The 13,776-nt window shown below is 59.1% G+C and overlaps 1 protein-coding gene and 1 long non-coding RNA gene across 3 annotated transcripts in view; one reads left to right on the top strand and one right to left on the bottom strand.

The window, feature by feature from the left end:
* CMIP (c-Maf inducing protein) overlaps nt 1-13,776 on the top strand; it is a 212,591-nt gene that overhangs the window by 179,533 nt on the left and 19,282 nt on the right. For both annotated transcript variants that reach the window (XM_005907889.2, XM_070388656.1), the window contains 2 exons: nt 1,162-1,266; nt 6,748-7,101. In XM_005907889.2, the coding sequence (XP_005907951.2) occupies nt 1,162-1,266; nt 6,748-7,101 (459 nt within the window). The remainder of the gene's footprint in view (nt 1-1,161; nt 1,267-6,747; nt 7,102-13,776) is intronic.
* On the bottom strand, nt 4,124-13,664 carry LOC138991850 (uncharacterized). The gene is made up of 3 exons (XR_011467743.1): nt 13,571-13,664; nt 4,464-4,567; nt 4,124-4,293 (listed from the first exon to the last, which is right to left on the bottom strand). It is a non-coding gene; the product is annotated as an uncharacterized lncRNA (long non-coding RNA).

Below are 13,776 nucleotides of genomic sequence, written 5' to 3'. Positions count from 1 at the left end.
GTAAATGATAAGAGTATTCCTGTGGGTGCTGGGGGTGTGAGGAACCTTCTCCTGGTAGCCCCGGAGAGTCCTCGATGGGGAACTGAACAGCCACCTCCCAAACTTGGCCTCGAGGAAGTCAGATCCTCTGAGTCACTTCCGGTTTTGGGGTGGTGGGGGAAGGGGGGTTGTTTCGCTCTGAATTTTTTAAACTTTTCTCTGTGCCTCAGTGTCCTCGTCTGTAAGATAAGGACTATGGTACCCACTTGATCCGGTTACCGTGAGGACTCGATGAACTCACACATGTAAACACCAAGAATGGGGCCTAAGTGTGGCAGGAACATTAGTGATCATCGTCACAACTCTTCTCATTTTGTTTAAGAAAATTACAATAGCCTGTTCAAGCCGGTTCCAAAAGCTCCTCAGTACCTGAAACTCACAAAGCATTTCCAGACCCAGAGGACTGTCCTTCTGCCAGAGCCCTGGGGACTCCAGGGCCCCCTTACAGCACCCAGTCGTGGTTTATGAAACTGGTTCAGGTTAGGCCTCTTAGCCCCAGCAGCCATGACGTTTTTCCAGCAACGTTTTGGGTACTGTCCCCAGGCCCCAAACAGCACTGGGAATGGGGGTACGAGACCCATTTTACAGATGAGGAAGCAGACACGAGATAGCTGTGGTAAGTAACAGTGGCTGGCATTTGCAGAGGATCGTGTGCCAGACCCCGTGCCAGGCCAGGATGCCGATAATAACTTTTTCTTTCAAAGCAGCCCACATGGACAGGAAAATGAGGTGCTGTGAGTCCTCATTTACAGAACCACTGGGCATAAACGTGTTGGTCCCAGGCCGCCTGGCTCCTGTAGGCGACGTCATCCCCTGAGTTAGAGAATTGGGTCCTGAAATGAGGAGGGGGCCAATGTCCCCATTCCAGAGCCGAGGAAAGAGTGGAGAGTTTACAAAGTGTGCCAGGGTGCGCTGCTGGGCTGGAACCCAGGCTCCCTGAACCCAGGGATCCCCGGCCCGGAACTTGGCCCTCATGCCTGTGCACAGCGGAGCCCAGGACCCAGATCCCAGGGTTGCCACCTCCCTGCAGAGGACTGGGGCCACCCTGTCCCACCCCCCACCTCCCTGCCCTGGGCGGCGCCCCCACAGCCGCTCACTCACCGGCCCTCTCCTCTTTTCCAGCATGCATGGCCCCACGGGGCACTGCCCCCATCCCCGGGTCCTGCCCAACCTGGTGGCCGTGTGCCTGGCTGCCATCTACTCCTGCTATGAAGAGTTCATCAACAGGTCAGTGCCCTCGGCCTCGGGAGGGCTTGGGTGGGACACGCTCTGTCCAGGGACGGAGGTCTGTATACACCTGGCCAGCCGGGAGGGTGGAGTGGCTTCCACTGGAGCTGCCCCCAGTGCGTCTGCCAAACCCCCACGCTCCCTGGTGCCAGGGCCCAGACCCAGGCTGTGACGGGAGAAGCCGACACCGAAGCTGTCGTGTTGGCTCGGCTTTAGGGACACGTGTCTATTCTGAAGATTGCTCAGCCTCGGGCCCGTGTGACGGGAAGAGGGCGTGACAGAGCCACTGTCCTGGGTCCCCCAGGGCTTGGGTGCGTCGGCTTGTGAGTAAGCTAACCCCCTGACAGCCGTGGGAGGGAGCCCGGGAGGCCCCTGAGCACACCCTCGGGGGCCTCCCGGGAGACCGTGCGACGTTCTCAGAGCCCTCCCCCTGAGGGATGATGACGCCAGGGTGGGTAGTTACCAGCTCCCATTCTTCCCGGGTCGAGGTTGGCTCCTAGGATGCAGAGTGACATAGGTGCCGTTAGTCACATGAACTTCGTATGGCGATCTCTGGGGTCACGAGGGAAGATGTGACATGCAGGGCGCAGATGGCATCTGCAGCAGCAGCCTTGTCCAGTTGTTCAGGCGGTGCACTGCACAACTCCAGGAGGGCCAAATCGTGTCCAGGCACCACTAGAGCCGGGGCCACCACAGGAATATATTTCAGTCCTTAAAGAAGAGGCATTGGAGCATCGAAAGCCTGAGTGAATTGGGCAACATGAAGATGTCCTGCCGTCATTCCTGAGTGCCTGTTTCACACTCTACAGCAGCTTATGTTTTTTTTTTTAAAAAAAGAGGAGGAGGAGGTTGAGAGTAGTCCACAGCCTGTACAGCCGTCCTCGGCTTCCCTGTGTACACAGATGGTCACGTGCCCTGGCCTCGCAGCCTGTGCCTCTGGAGCTGATGCGCATGCGTGTCAAACGCAGCCCACCCCAGGAAGTAGGAGGCACATCAGGGGTGTCACACACTCTCAGGCTCCTTTTGCTCCCGCAGCCTCTCCCTCCCCGGCTCACTCCACAGACACCCAAGCTGGGGCTCAGGTCTCGGGGCAGGAGCAGGAAACGGCACCTCCCAGAGCTTTCCCTCTGAGTCTCCATGGCTCTGCCTGGGTGCCCTGGAGCAGGGATTCCCTGACTCGGGATGCAGAGTGGAATCTCTCTCCCAGATGCCCCCCAGGAGAAAGAACCAGAATTACAAACCAGGCACACTGTTGTACACAGAGGGACCTGAAGACAGCAGTGACCACCTTCATCCTTTCTCTTTTTTGGGGGGGTGGGGGGTGGGGGCAGGTCTTATTGGCTGTGCCACACAGCACGCAGGGTCTTAGTTCTCTGACTGGAGATCGACCCAGGCCCCCTGCATTGGGTGCGTGGAGTCTTAACCACTCTTCCCACAAGGAGATCCCCTGCCCTCCAATACTTGTTTAGTGAGGGTCCATGGGGTGCCAGGTGCTGACGGCACAAGAGTGAAGCAGCCGCCCCCCGAGTGGCTGGTGAAACGGTGGACGGAGGGGGCAGGGAGTGAGAAAGCGAGCGGCGAGGTCAGGGCTGTGATGAAAGGAACCAGAGGCATCACTCACGTGGTCTACAACCCTGGGTGCACTTCAGTCACCCGAGAGGGCGCTACGAACTGAAGCCTGCATGAAGCTAAGCATAAAGTAAACCCTGGGATGCAGCTTCTCATCGCTGGGCTTCATCCATCGGGAGACAGGTATGAGGTTTACAGCAGTGTTGTTAGTCACAGCCCCAAACTGAGATCTGCCTCGAGCCCAGTGTCCTAGGGCAGACACGCGGATAAGCTGTGGTCTGTTCACACGGAGGAATACCGCAGGGCAGCGAGCAGGAGCGAACCAGTGCACCCGGCAAGCCGGGGACTAATCTCCCAAACACAGTGTGGAACAGAAGAAGCTATAGAGTTTAAATCTTGTTCCTTAAAGTGCAAGAACAGGAAAACAAATCCAGGGTGATAGAGGCCAGAATAGTGGCTGCTGGCAGGTGGGGAGTTAGGCGTGAGAGGAGCTTCTGGGCCTCAGGAAAGTTTCACGTCTTGACCATGGTCAGTGGTTCTCAGCTGGGGGGCAGCTTTGACCCCCAAGGCGTATCTGGCAGCATCTGGAGACATCCTGAGTTGCAGAAGGAGGGTGCTGCTGGAAGAGGGGCTGGAGGTCAGGGATGCTGCTGAACTCACTGCCATGCATGGGGCAGCCCCCTCGTCCTCCCAGGAGTTACCTGAACCATCTGGGAGCAAATATCAGGCATGTCCGCATGGAGGAACCCTGGTCTGATGGCTGTCTGTTACACCACGGAACTTGTGACAGTCACAGAGCACTGCGCCTGAGATCCGTGGGCTCACCTGGACTGACGTCACCCCAGGGGTGTGCTGGAGCCCTGGCATGCTCGAATCCCACAGTCAGGGATGGCACGTTGGCCGTTGAATCGGTCACCGTGGGAGTATTTACTCCAGGAAAATCGGCAGGCACTACCCCTCAGGGCTCCTGTTTTCTCCTGTCCCACTGGCTATATCTTTAAAAGGAAAAGGAAAAAAGGGTGCCTGGGCCCCACCCACTGCAACTCTGATTGAGTTGGAATGCTCCTGGCATCAGGTTCTGTTTGGTGTTTTGTTTTTTTTTAACATCTTAGGCAAATGGCGTGTGTGGCCAGAGCTGAGAACCCCTGCTCTAGGGGAAAGAGAGGAAGGGGTTCTGCGGAGCGCTGATGCTTAAACTGACACGTCCTGGCTGTCAGCGGGGCTGGAGGCAGGACAGGAGGACCCAGGCAGGGGACCGGCAGGCGCCCAGGCCTGGCGGAGCAGGTGGGCCGGCCAGTGGTCACGTGTCCTCTACTGGTGGTCCTTAAGCGCCTGCTTCACAGTCCCCTGGACAGATTATTTCAAATGCAGACTCCTGGATGCCGCGTCTCTGGGCCCGGCCCGGGAATCTGCATTCTTCGCAAGCTCCACGGGTGAGCTGCTTCAGGCGAAAGGTCCCTGCAGGGAAGGTAGTGAGGGAAACTGGCTGTGACCCGAGCAGAGAGAGGGACAGAGGCGGAAGACAAAGTTGGAAAGGAAGGCCGGGCCACAGAGGGACCTGCACTGCTGAGCGTCTCCCACCTCCCACTCCGAGCTGCTCCTGGGGTCCTCCTGCCAGGCCTGCTTACCTGACAGACCCCCAGGACCGCCGGGGCCGCTGCTTGGGGACCACTCTTTGAGTGGCAGGGCTGTGCCTGCCTTAGAGGTTTTCTTCTAAGGGCATTGTAGTCACCTGTGGGTTTTAAGTAGAGAAAGGACTTAATGTCCGTTTCTGGAATCCCCTCTCGCCACTGCTGCAGAGGCCAAGCGTAACCTTGGGCATACCATTAGGCAGTGGTTGCAACTCGGTGCCCAGGGTGGAGGCCTGGGGAGGGTGAAGCGGGCCCTGGTGCCCTCCCCAGCCCACACGGGCGGCTCCAACTCCCTACTCAAGACAGCCCCGCTTCGAGGCCCAAAGTAGCTTGGGTTCTGAGAGCCACCGTGAGCCCTTCCAGGAAGTCACGCCACGGGCTGCGAGACCTTTCCTGGGCTCAGGTTCCCCCACCCTGCTGGTCAGTCCCTGGAAGATAGAGCCCCACGCCGTCCTCCGGGGCCATCCGCGGCGCTCTCTGTGGGTACACAATGTCCTCATACACAAAAGAACAGACAAGCTGACCCAGGTTAGCGTAGCTCGCTGGAAAATCACCCAGTCTGAGCCAAACAGCCTTGAAAATCCACTCCTAAATCCCAGCAGAGGCGAAAGGGATGGAGCTGAGGCTTTGGGTAGCAAGTCAGCTCCGAGCCCCTGGAGTCAGCTAGCGCGCCTCCCCCACGGACCACACACAGTGTTCCATGAGCCATAGAATTCTTGGACTTCAGCTCAAGGGTTTTGTTTTTTTCCGCAGCAAAGCTTAGAGTGTATTTATCAAACATCCTTGGTGGGCTCTGCTCAGACCTGGCTCATGGCATGTGCTAGACCATTTGGGTCCTCTGAATGCGGTGGGTGTGAGTTGTACGCCCGCCCACTTGCACAAGGAGCGTGCACGTCTCTTTGGACACATAGCCACGTGCGTGTGGCCCATTTAGGGAGGGTTGGGACAAGCAGCTGTTTGTGGTCACATCCTTGTGCTCTGAGTCCCTGAGAGCAGCAGCCTCAACCTTGACAGCACACACAGGGAGCCCCAAACCTTACTGGTGTCCGGACTCCACCCCAGAGAGTCCAACCTAATGGGACCTGGGGATGTTTAGAAGTGCCCCAGGGGACACTGGTGTCCAGCCAGGGATGGAGAGCTCTGGTACAGGGGCAGGAAGGGTGAGAATGGCGGGTGGAGGAAATCAGGGAAGACTTCTTGGAGGAGGTGGACCTGCATAGGCTCATCCTGCGTCTTAGAAGTGGAGGCAGCAGCCTGGTTTCACATCCCAGTCCCGCCTCCCCACTAAGAAGCTGTGCCATCTAGGTAGTCATTTGACCTCTGGTAGCATCTTTTCTCATCTGTAATGTGGAGAGAGAAATTCCTCCTCTTCAGAGATATCTGAGAATGTCTGTGTGAAAGCGCTCGGCACCGTGCCAGCCCAGGGGCACCAACAAAGGACGCCCACTGCTGGAGTTCCCTTCATTCTGAAGTGCCACCTCGCAGTATTTGGAAGCACCCAGGGAGGGGGCATTTTACCTCCACGACGCTCTGACAAGTCCTGCCGTAAAGAGGCCCAGCATTTCCCACTCACGTGTGACCTCAGTGATGCCACAGCGCCCTTTGCCCAGCCAGCACCTATTAACCCTCTGCACCCGCGTCATTCCTCTAGGTGGTGGAGAGACTATTCTGGGGAGTTAGCCAAGAGTGGTGGGTGCTGCAGATAGGAGTGACCTGCGGACCACAGGGGACCAGAATCTGAGTTTGGGGTCCCTTGGAAGGGGGTTCTGCGGTGGAGAGCAGACGCTGAGCTTTCTCAGCCGGCAGGGATAGGGTGGCAGAGGCGGGGCTTGGGGCTTGTCCCGAGGACCTTAACCTTGTGGCCTCAGCCGGAGGGGACAGTTAGACCACAGGAAGCAACTGGAAGCCAGATCGCTAGGAGGTCTCCAAGGTATGTCCAGAAGGCGTCTTGGTGGAGGTGGACGCTGAGTCAGTACTGAGCCTTACAGGTCAGTAGAGAGGTCAGCATTCACTCATTCACAATCGTGTGTCAATCACCTGCTGCGTGTGGGGACACCAGCATGTGCCTTAATGACAGGCGGCCCAGTTCAGATGCCACCTCTGAACCTCCGCCTCTCCTTGTCTGCAGGCCTTGAGCAGGCCTGTGTGCTCGCTGGTGGGTGGGAGCCGGCCCCCCACCCGATCCGGGGCCGCGGGGGGCACTAAGCAGGTGCAGCCCTGCCCGTGACGTCCGGGACCCCCATCAGGGCTGCACTCACGGCCCTCCCCGCCTCTCCCGCAGCCGTGACAACTCCCCCAGCCTGAAGGAGATCCGGAACGGCTGCCAGCAGCCCTGCGACCGGAAGCCCACCTTACCTCTGCGCCTTCTGCACCCAAGCCCGGACCTGGTGTCTCAGGAAGCCACGCTCTCCGAGGCGCGGCTCAAGTCAGTGGTCGTGGCCTCCAGCGAGATCCACGTGGAGGTGGAGCCCGCCAGCACTGCCAAGCCGGCGCTGACGGCCAGCGCGGGCGACGACAACGAGCCCAACCTCATCGACTGCCTCATGGTCAGCCCCGCCTGCAGCACCATGAGCATCGAGCTGGGCCCGCAGGCCGACCGCACGCTCGGCTGCTACGTGGAGATCCTCAAGCTGCTGTGAGTGACCCCGCCGGCCAGGCGCCTTGGGTGGGGGGAGGGGCTCACAGCTGGGGGTGTGAGTTGAGTGTGCACACTCATGAGTGTGGGTGCACAGGATGCAGACGCAGGGCATGAGGGCACAGGTTTTGGGAGTGTTGGGAGTGCAGGCCAGGCTCTGTGTGCATGAGTCAGGCATGGCACAAGCAGGATGTCCACACGTGTGTCCATGAGTCTGAGAATCTGTGAGTGCACACGCCTGCCCAGGCTGTGCTGCAGTACGCGGTACCCGAGTGTGTCTGTGTGTGGACACCTCGGCGTGTTGTGTAAGGTGTGGGCTCATTCTGAGTTGTGATTGTCCTCGTGTGCGTGTGAGTGCCTTTGGATGTATGAAGGCAGCGTGTGAGTGGTTGCCTCCATGTGTGTGACTGTGCGTACACGAGCTGGGTGCGGGATGGATGTGGATGCCTCTAAGAAGCCCGTATGTGTGTTTCAAGTGCATGTACACAAGTGTGGTTGTGTCTGGGTGCTTGTGCTGCTTCTGTGCATGCGTAGCTCTTGAGTGCTCACGTGTGGGTGTGAACACTTGTGCACAAGAGCTGGAGTACGTGTGTGTTTCTCTGTGTATGTGTGCAGAGGTGCCCATGAGCCGGCACGTGAGTGTGTTGCGTGATCTATGCATGCTCTGTGTGCATGGTGTGTATGTGGTGTTGTGTCCTGTAGCCTCATCCGGTGGGCAGGGAGGAGTGTGCCATGCAGATGAGGGTCTGCGTGCCTGGCTGGTGGGAGGAGCCCTGGGCGGGAGCCAGGAGACGTGTTCTGCTCTGGGTGGTGCTTCTGAGCTGGGTGCTCCGGGCCCGCGCATGCCCCTTCCTGAGCCTCGGCTGTGGGACTCTGAGGAGCCTGTGGTGTCTGTGAGGGTTAGCACGTGCATGCACGCACAGGCACACACACACATACCTGTGCACACAGATACACGCCTGTGCGCACACATGCATGCACATATGCACACGTTAAGCAAAGGCTTCTCATATTTGGAGGCGACTGAATGCAGCCCCCTCAGACTCTTCCTCAGCCCTTGCTTTGGCCCCGAAGAGGAGGCAGTGGTCTCCCAGGGCTCAGCCCAGCCTGGCTCATAGTTCTGGCAGCCAAGGCCAGCCCAGAGTGCACGTGCATTTAGCAATGCCCCCACCCAAAGCAAATCCCAGATTCCGCCCAGAGAGCACCCCCCAGAACGCATCTCAGTTTGAGGCTGAAGAACTGCCCACCTCCTCCCGGGGTGGCAGCCAGCCCTCCGAGGGACAGACCAGCGCGGTCCCGTCTCCTCCTCTGGCTGGGCCCTGGTCTCCTCCCCGGACCCCTGAGTCCAACTGTTCTCTGCAGACACCTGGAGCTCCTGGGCCTTGTGGTGGCCTGGGCCCTGACTCATATTTCTCATTAAGCACTAAGGGTTTGAGTTTCATCACACAGTTGACACTCATTTTTTTTTCCCTTCTTCGTAAACACATGCATGAATGAAGACTCTGTTCTTCCTAATCTGCTTCCAGACCTCCTGCCTGCCCACACCGCCCAGCTGCCAGGTCGTGGGTGGGGGTTGGGGGGCCCACCGGGCAGTGTTCCTGACCGCTGCTTGGAGCAGCCCCTCCCGCCAAGTTCGGGGGTCTCCACGAAGCAGGGTGCACACTTCCTGAGGCCCTTTTCCCCATGGGGGTGCTCAGAGCACAGTTTGGGCCTGATTACTTCTCCTGGCCGCTCTCCTCTGCTAACTCTGCCGCCTGCTTGAGTCCCTGGCCCACCAGAGGGCCTCACATCTGTCAAATCCGCAAAACCTCCGAAGTATGATCCGCTGGAAGAAGCACACATTCAGAGTCAGGCTTTTGGGTTCAGGGGCTGGGGATGTCCATGTCAACTTGGGACCGGGGGCTGGTTACACACCCTCTCTGAGTCATAGCTGCCTCCAAGCAGAGAAGGCCTGGGTACAGCACAGAATAAGTACCCCCCAGGCACAAGTACTGGGCAGATGGGGGTTACTGTACTTTCAATAAGAACAACTGTATTTCCTCTATTTTAAGGTACTGTTGGGACTGAGACACATCATCTATTTAATAACAGCACTTAGGGAGGGGAAAAAAAATTATGGGATTCAGTGCAGACTCAGTTTGCAAGAAACGTACATCTGAGAATTGAGGAAGTGCTGCCATAGGACTTAGTCTGCTGTGTTCTTGGGGCCTCGGTTTTCTCATCTGTAAAGTGGGTGTTTTCCTCAGAGAGAAGAATTTAGGACTTGGTAAGAGTGGACTGCTGTGATCAATAGGACGGCTCGCTAGATGAGAGTCATGTGTAGACAATGAAAGAACAGAGGCTCTCGTGTGAAATTGAGGGGTCTTTTCAGCACATTGTGGGGTCCAGAGAAGCCCTGCCCAGAGCCAGGGCCCAGCCTGGCAGACCGCATCCACAAGGAGCAGGCACCTCTCTATCCTGAGAGAGTGGGCGAGGGTCCTGGTTAGTGGTCTGCCCACCGGAATGCCTGCAAACCGTTAGAGTCTGACACCTTCAGAAAGGAACATAGGCCACAATCAGCTCCCCGGAGACTCTTGCAAAGGAAGAGCCCAGCACAGGTCAGGGCTGACACTGAAATCATGGTGTGAGGGCCAGGCTGGGTGGGACGATGGGAGGAACATGCACTTGGGAGTCAGACAGACCAGCTTTAGCCTCTAGTCATCTGGAGTCCAGCTCTTAGCCTGCTGGGCACGTGTGTGCAGTCACACATTTGTGTATCCATCTCTCTATGCATTCTTTCATCAAACACTGACTGCACGCCCAGAGGGGCTGGGTTCTGTGCTAAATGCCAGGGCCCCTCTGCTCGAAGCCTCTGCGTCCCAGTAGTGCCAAGTGCTGAAAGCAGCGGCATCGCCCGGTGGGGTGGAGCGTGGGAATCTCTAGGCACAAGTGCCGTGGCAGGCCGAGGGATGCCCTTCTGTCCAGGAAGAGAAAAGCTGCCGTCACGAGGGCTGGACGGGCACGTTGGCCATTTTCTCATCAGCTCGAACCTGTCTGCCTGCTTGTTACTTTTGCAAACACCTGGATTTTGAAAGAGGCCTCAGTGGGCTGGGGGTCAGCTGGAAGATGCCTCACCCTTCTGGGGCCCGTAGGGAAAATGCAGATGGACTTGGGGTTGTTCTAGTGACCAAGAAACATACTGGTGACCAGAATGTAGAAGGCAGGTGCTGGGGACATGGCCCAGGACAGCCCTGCTCGGTGAAGAACTTGCTCAGCCAGACGTGTCGGATGGCACAGCTCTGCAGAGGGGAAACATCAAGGGTTTGGTGCAAGGAAGCGGGGAGACTGGAGACATAAGAATGGCTGAAATAGCCTCCGGCAGGCTGAGAGATGGAGAGAGGGGCTGTTATAGGCGAGGGGCCAGGATGAAGCCACAGAGTCTGATGAGGCTCTGGGGCGCGGTGGACTAGAGCCCAGCCAGCATCCTCTGTCCTCATGGGGGTCCCCAGGCCCCAGACGCGACCACTACCAGCTCACCCTCCACCAGCCGCTGTCCTCCCAGTGGGACTCCGGATCGCGAGCTGGGTTCCCTGGGGGGCAGGGGTGGAAGGACCACCTCCTTGATTGCACATCAGTCCACATCTAACTGATGAGCTGCGTTAGGACTCTGAGTCTGCCTCTCCGGGCCTTGGTTTTCCAGTTGTGAACTGAGGATGGTCCTCCTGGTCAGTGTGTTCCCGCCCCCAGGGCTGCCTTGAGCATTCAGTGAATTCCTGCATGCCTCGTGTTCACCACAGCACCTGGCATCTGCGGGCTTGTGGCAAGGACAGGAACCCGGGCCCCACAGTCAGCGTCTCTGCACGTGGGCCTCTGGCGAGGGTTGTAGATGTTGCTGGCAGAGCAGCAGAAACTCACATCTGTACGTGTGTGCGCAGTGCACGTGTTCCAGTAGGCGGACCCGTCTGTTTGGAACCTTGCAGGTCCAAACTCCTGGGGCTCGTGGCCGCTCAGTAGAGTCCACACGCTCCCTGGTGCACCCGAGAACCCTGATCCGCCCGCAGCCCGGGAAGGTCCCCAGTGGGGTGATGGGGCCGAGAATGGGGCTTTGCCCAGGTCGCCGGCCGCAGAGATAACGGCCACTCATTTCTCACTGTAGATTTTAATCCCTGGGCCAGCTGGTTGGCCTGTTCAGAGAGCAGATGGTTGTGCGTGTGATGGCAGGAGCAGGGCAGGGCAAGCCTCCCGACACACCCTCCTGGCACCCTGGTCTGCCTCACCCCAGGTGCCCTGCTCACAGTCCTCTAGGAAGGCCGTGGACCTCCCGCCAGTCCCCTAGGCCTCGCTCTGCCCTAGTTCACCGCCCCCAACCCCGGAGCCCCTTTGAGGACCCCACCCCCACCCCAGGGAGCCACCCTGCAGGGTGTGGCTGCAAGAGACCAGGGTTCGGGTTGCACGCTGCGTGCAGGCCACCATCAGGACCAGGCCTGCCTGACCCAGACCCTTGTGCTTCTGAGAGGCTCGTGTAGCCCCAGCGTCTCTGGCTGGGGTGTCTCCCCAGGCACCTCGTCCGGGGCGGCGCAGAGCCCCAGTTTCATGGCACCGGTCGAGCTGGGCCGCAGATCTGCCAAAGTGCACCGTCTCCTGCCGGGTCAGGGCGGTTGTCCACACCTTCAGAGCTACCCCGCCCTCACTTCCTGCGTCCCCCGCCTCCCCAGCCCAGCTTGACCCCGGTGTTACCCACCCGCCATCTTCCCGCGCCCGCGAAAGGAAGTCCTCGGTCACGTCGGCGCTGAACCCCTCGTGGAGCAGCACAGGGCCGGAGGCCTGGGTCTGCTGCTCAGAGAGCCTCATTCAAGTACAGCTTCTCCCTCGTCAGCTCCGTGACCTTCAGCAGGCGTCCTGGCCTCTCTGGGCCTGTCTCGCCTCTGTAAGCAGGGGTTAGGGGAGTCCGTGCATGCTGTTTGGCCCCCAGGGCGCACCAGAAGCCTTGAGGATGTTTAAGGGCCCCTGGTCCACCCTCACTCCCTCCCTGAGCCTGGGGAGGCCTGGCTGTCCTGTGCTTCCCAGGCTGGGCTCAGTCCTCCCAGCCTGACTGGCAGCTCTCCCTGCCCCCAACAGGCCGGCCTGGCCTGCCAGCCTGGAGGCCGGCCCTGCTCTCAGGGTGCTCGCGACAGGCGCCCTGCTGACCATGGGAGTCCCACCCCCATCCCATGGGCCTGGCCAGCCCCCCGGCTCACGCACCCGGCCGTGGCCTGACACTGCCACTGGAGCCTCCAGACTGGTCACACTGGGCGTTTGGAGCAGGTCCAGGAGCCGGCCACAGACTTGGAGCTGGGCAGGGCCGTGGCCAGGAAGGACAGGCCCTCCCCCTCGTCCTTCGCCCCCGGTTCTCCTCCTCGTCCCGCCCGCTTCCACCCAGACCCCAGCCCAGCTGCCCACTTGGCACCAGGTGACGCATGCTGTTCACCGAGCAGTGGTATGACGTCCCCTTCCGTTCAGGAGCGAGCCCCGGTCCAGGCAGATCCCGCCCAGGGGCCCGGCAGGCACCCACAGTCCCGGCCCGACCCTGGCCTGGGCCTCTGACATCTACTCTGGTTTGTGGTTGTTGCTCAGCTGCCCCGTCGTGTCCGACTCTGCGACCCCATGGACTGCAGCACGCCCAGCCTCCCTGTCGCTCACTATCTCTTGGAGCTTGCCCAAGTCCGTGTCCACTCTGATTATGGAGGATTTAAACATTGCTTAGAATTTTCTGTATTAGCAGCCTTTCCACACTGAGCGTTTTTTATCATCTTTCTTAAAGCACAAGAAAAACTAGTACGTGCCCCTTTTTGAGAACAGGAATGGGCCTGCCTCTGCAGATGGAAACAGTGGGCAGACCACGGACTCAGGAGCCAGGCTCCCGAGTCACAGTGACCATGTGACCTTGGGCCTGTGCTCACCGAGACTCAGTCTTCTTGGCTGTAGAATGATGAGCTCACCGGGTACCCTGGAGGAACGCAGGTCTGATCCACACATGTGCCTGGAATAGCCTCTGGCTTGTGACGGGCGCTGTCTACAGCATTTGCACCGATTATTCTTAAATTTGTCTAGAAACCATGAGTGAGTCAGTGACATGTTGGGGCGGGGGGATGGGTTCAGAGGGAGACGAGGCGCCTACCGAAATCGGCGACGGCAGGTCTGAGGTCAGAGGGGTTTCCACGTCCTGACAGGGGCTCCCTCAGCCCAGCACCCCCCACCCCGGGCAGTGGACACCCAGTCTTGCCACTGGAGTCTGAGGGCCTGGCTGGGTATCCTTGCTCCCAGCCTCCCGGCTGCCTGAGCTCGGCTGGGTGGGGAGGCATTCCAGGCCTCACTTCCTCACCTGGAGGGCAGGTGTGATCCTCCCGTCCTCAGGAGCCTGTCCTGAGGACTCAGAGAGCCAGGCTGTGCCCAGCGCACGGCCTGGGAAAGGGCTCAGTAAACCTCAGCTGGGCCCACCCCAAGGACTTACCTCAGGCTCACAGGCCTGTCTGGGAATCCGTTCCCGTGCGTCCGGGGCTTGTGTTTTTCCTCAGCACACTGCAGTGTGTGCGCTGGACCCCGATACCGCCCTTTGTGTGGAGGAAGGAGGGCTGGGAGCACTTCCGACACAGGGGTTATCTACACTGTGCTGGGTGAAAAGATCTTCCTCCTTTTTTGGGGATAAAGTACAGGCAG

This window comes from Bos mutus, chromosome 18 (assembly GCF_027580195.1).
Source record: "Bos mutus isolate GX-2022 chromosome 18, NWIPB_WYAK_1.1, whole genome shotgun sequence".
Classification (NCBI taxonomy): Eukaryota; Metazoa; Chordata; class Mammalia; order Artiodactyla; family Bovidae; genus Bos; species Bos mutus.
The sequence above is the reverse complement of the archived record's forward strand: the minus strand, read 5'-3'. Positions and strand labels throughout refer to the sequence as shown.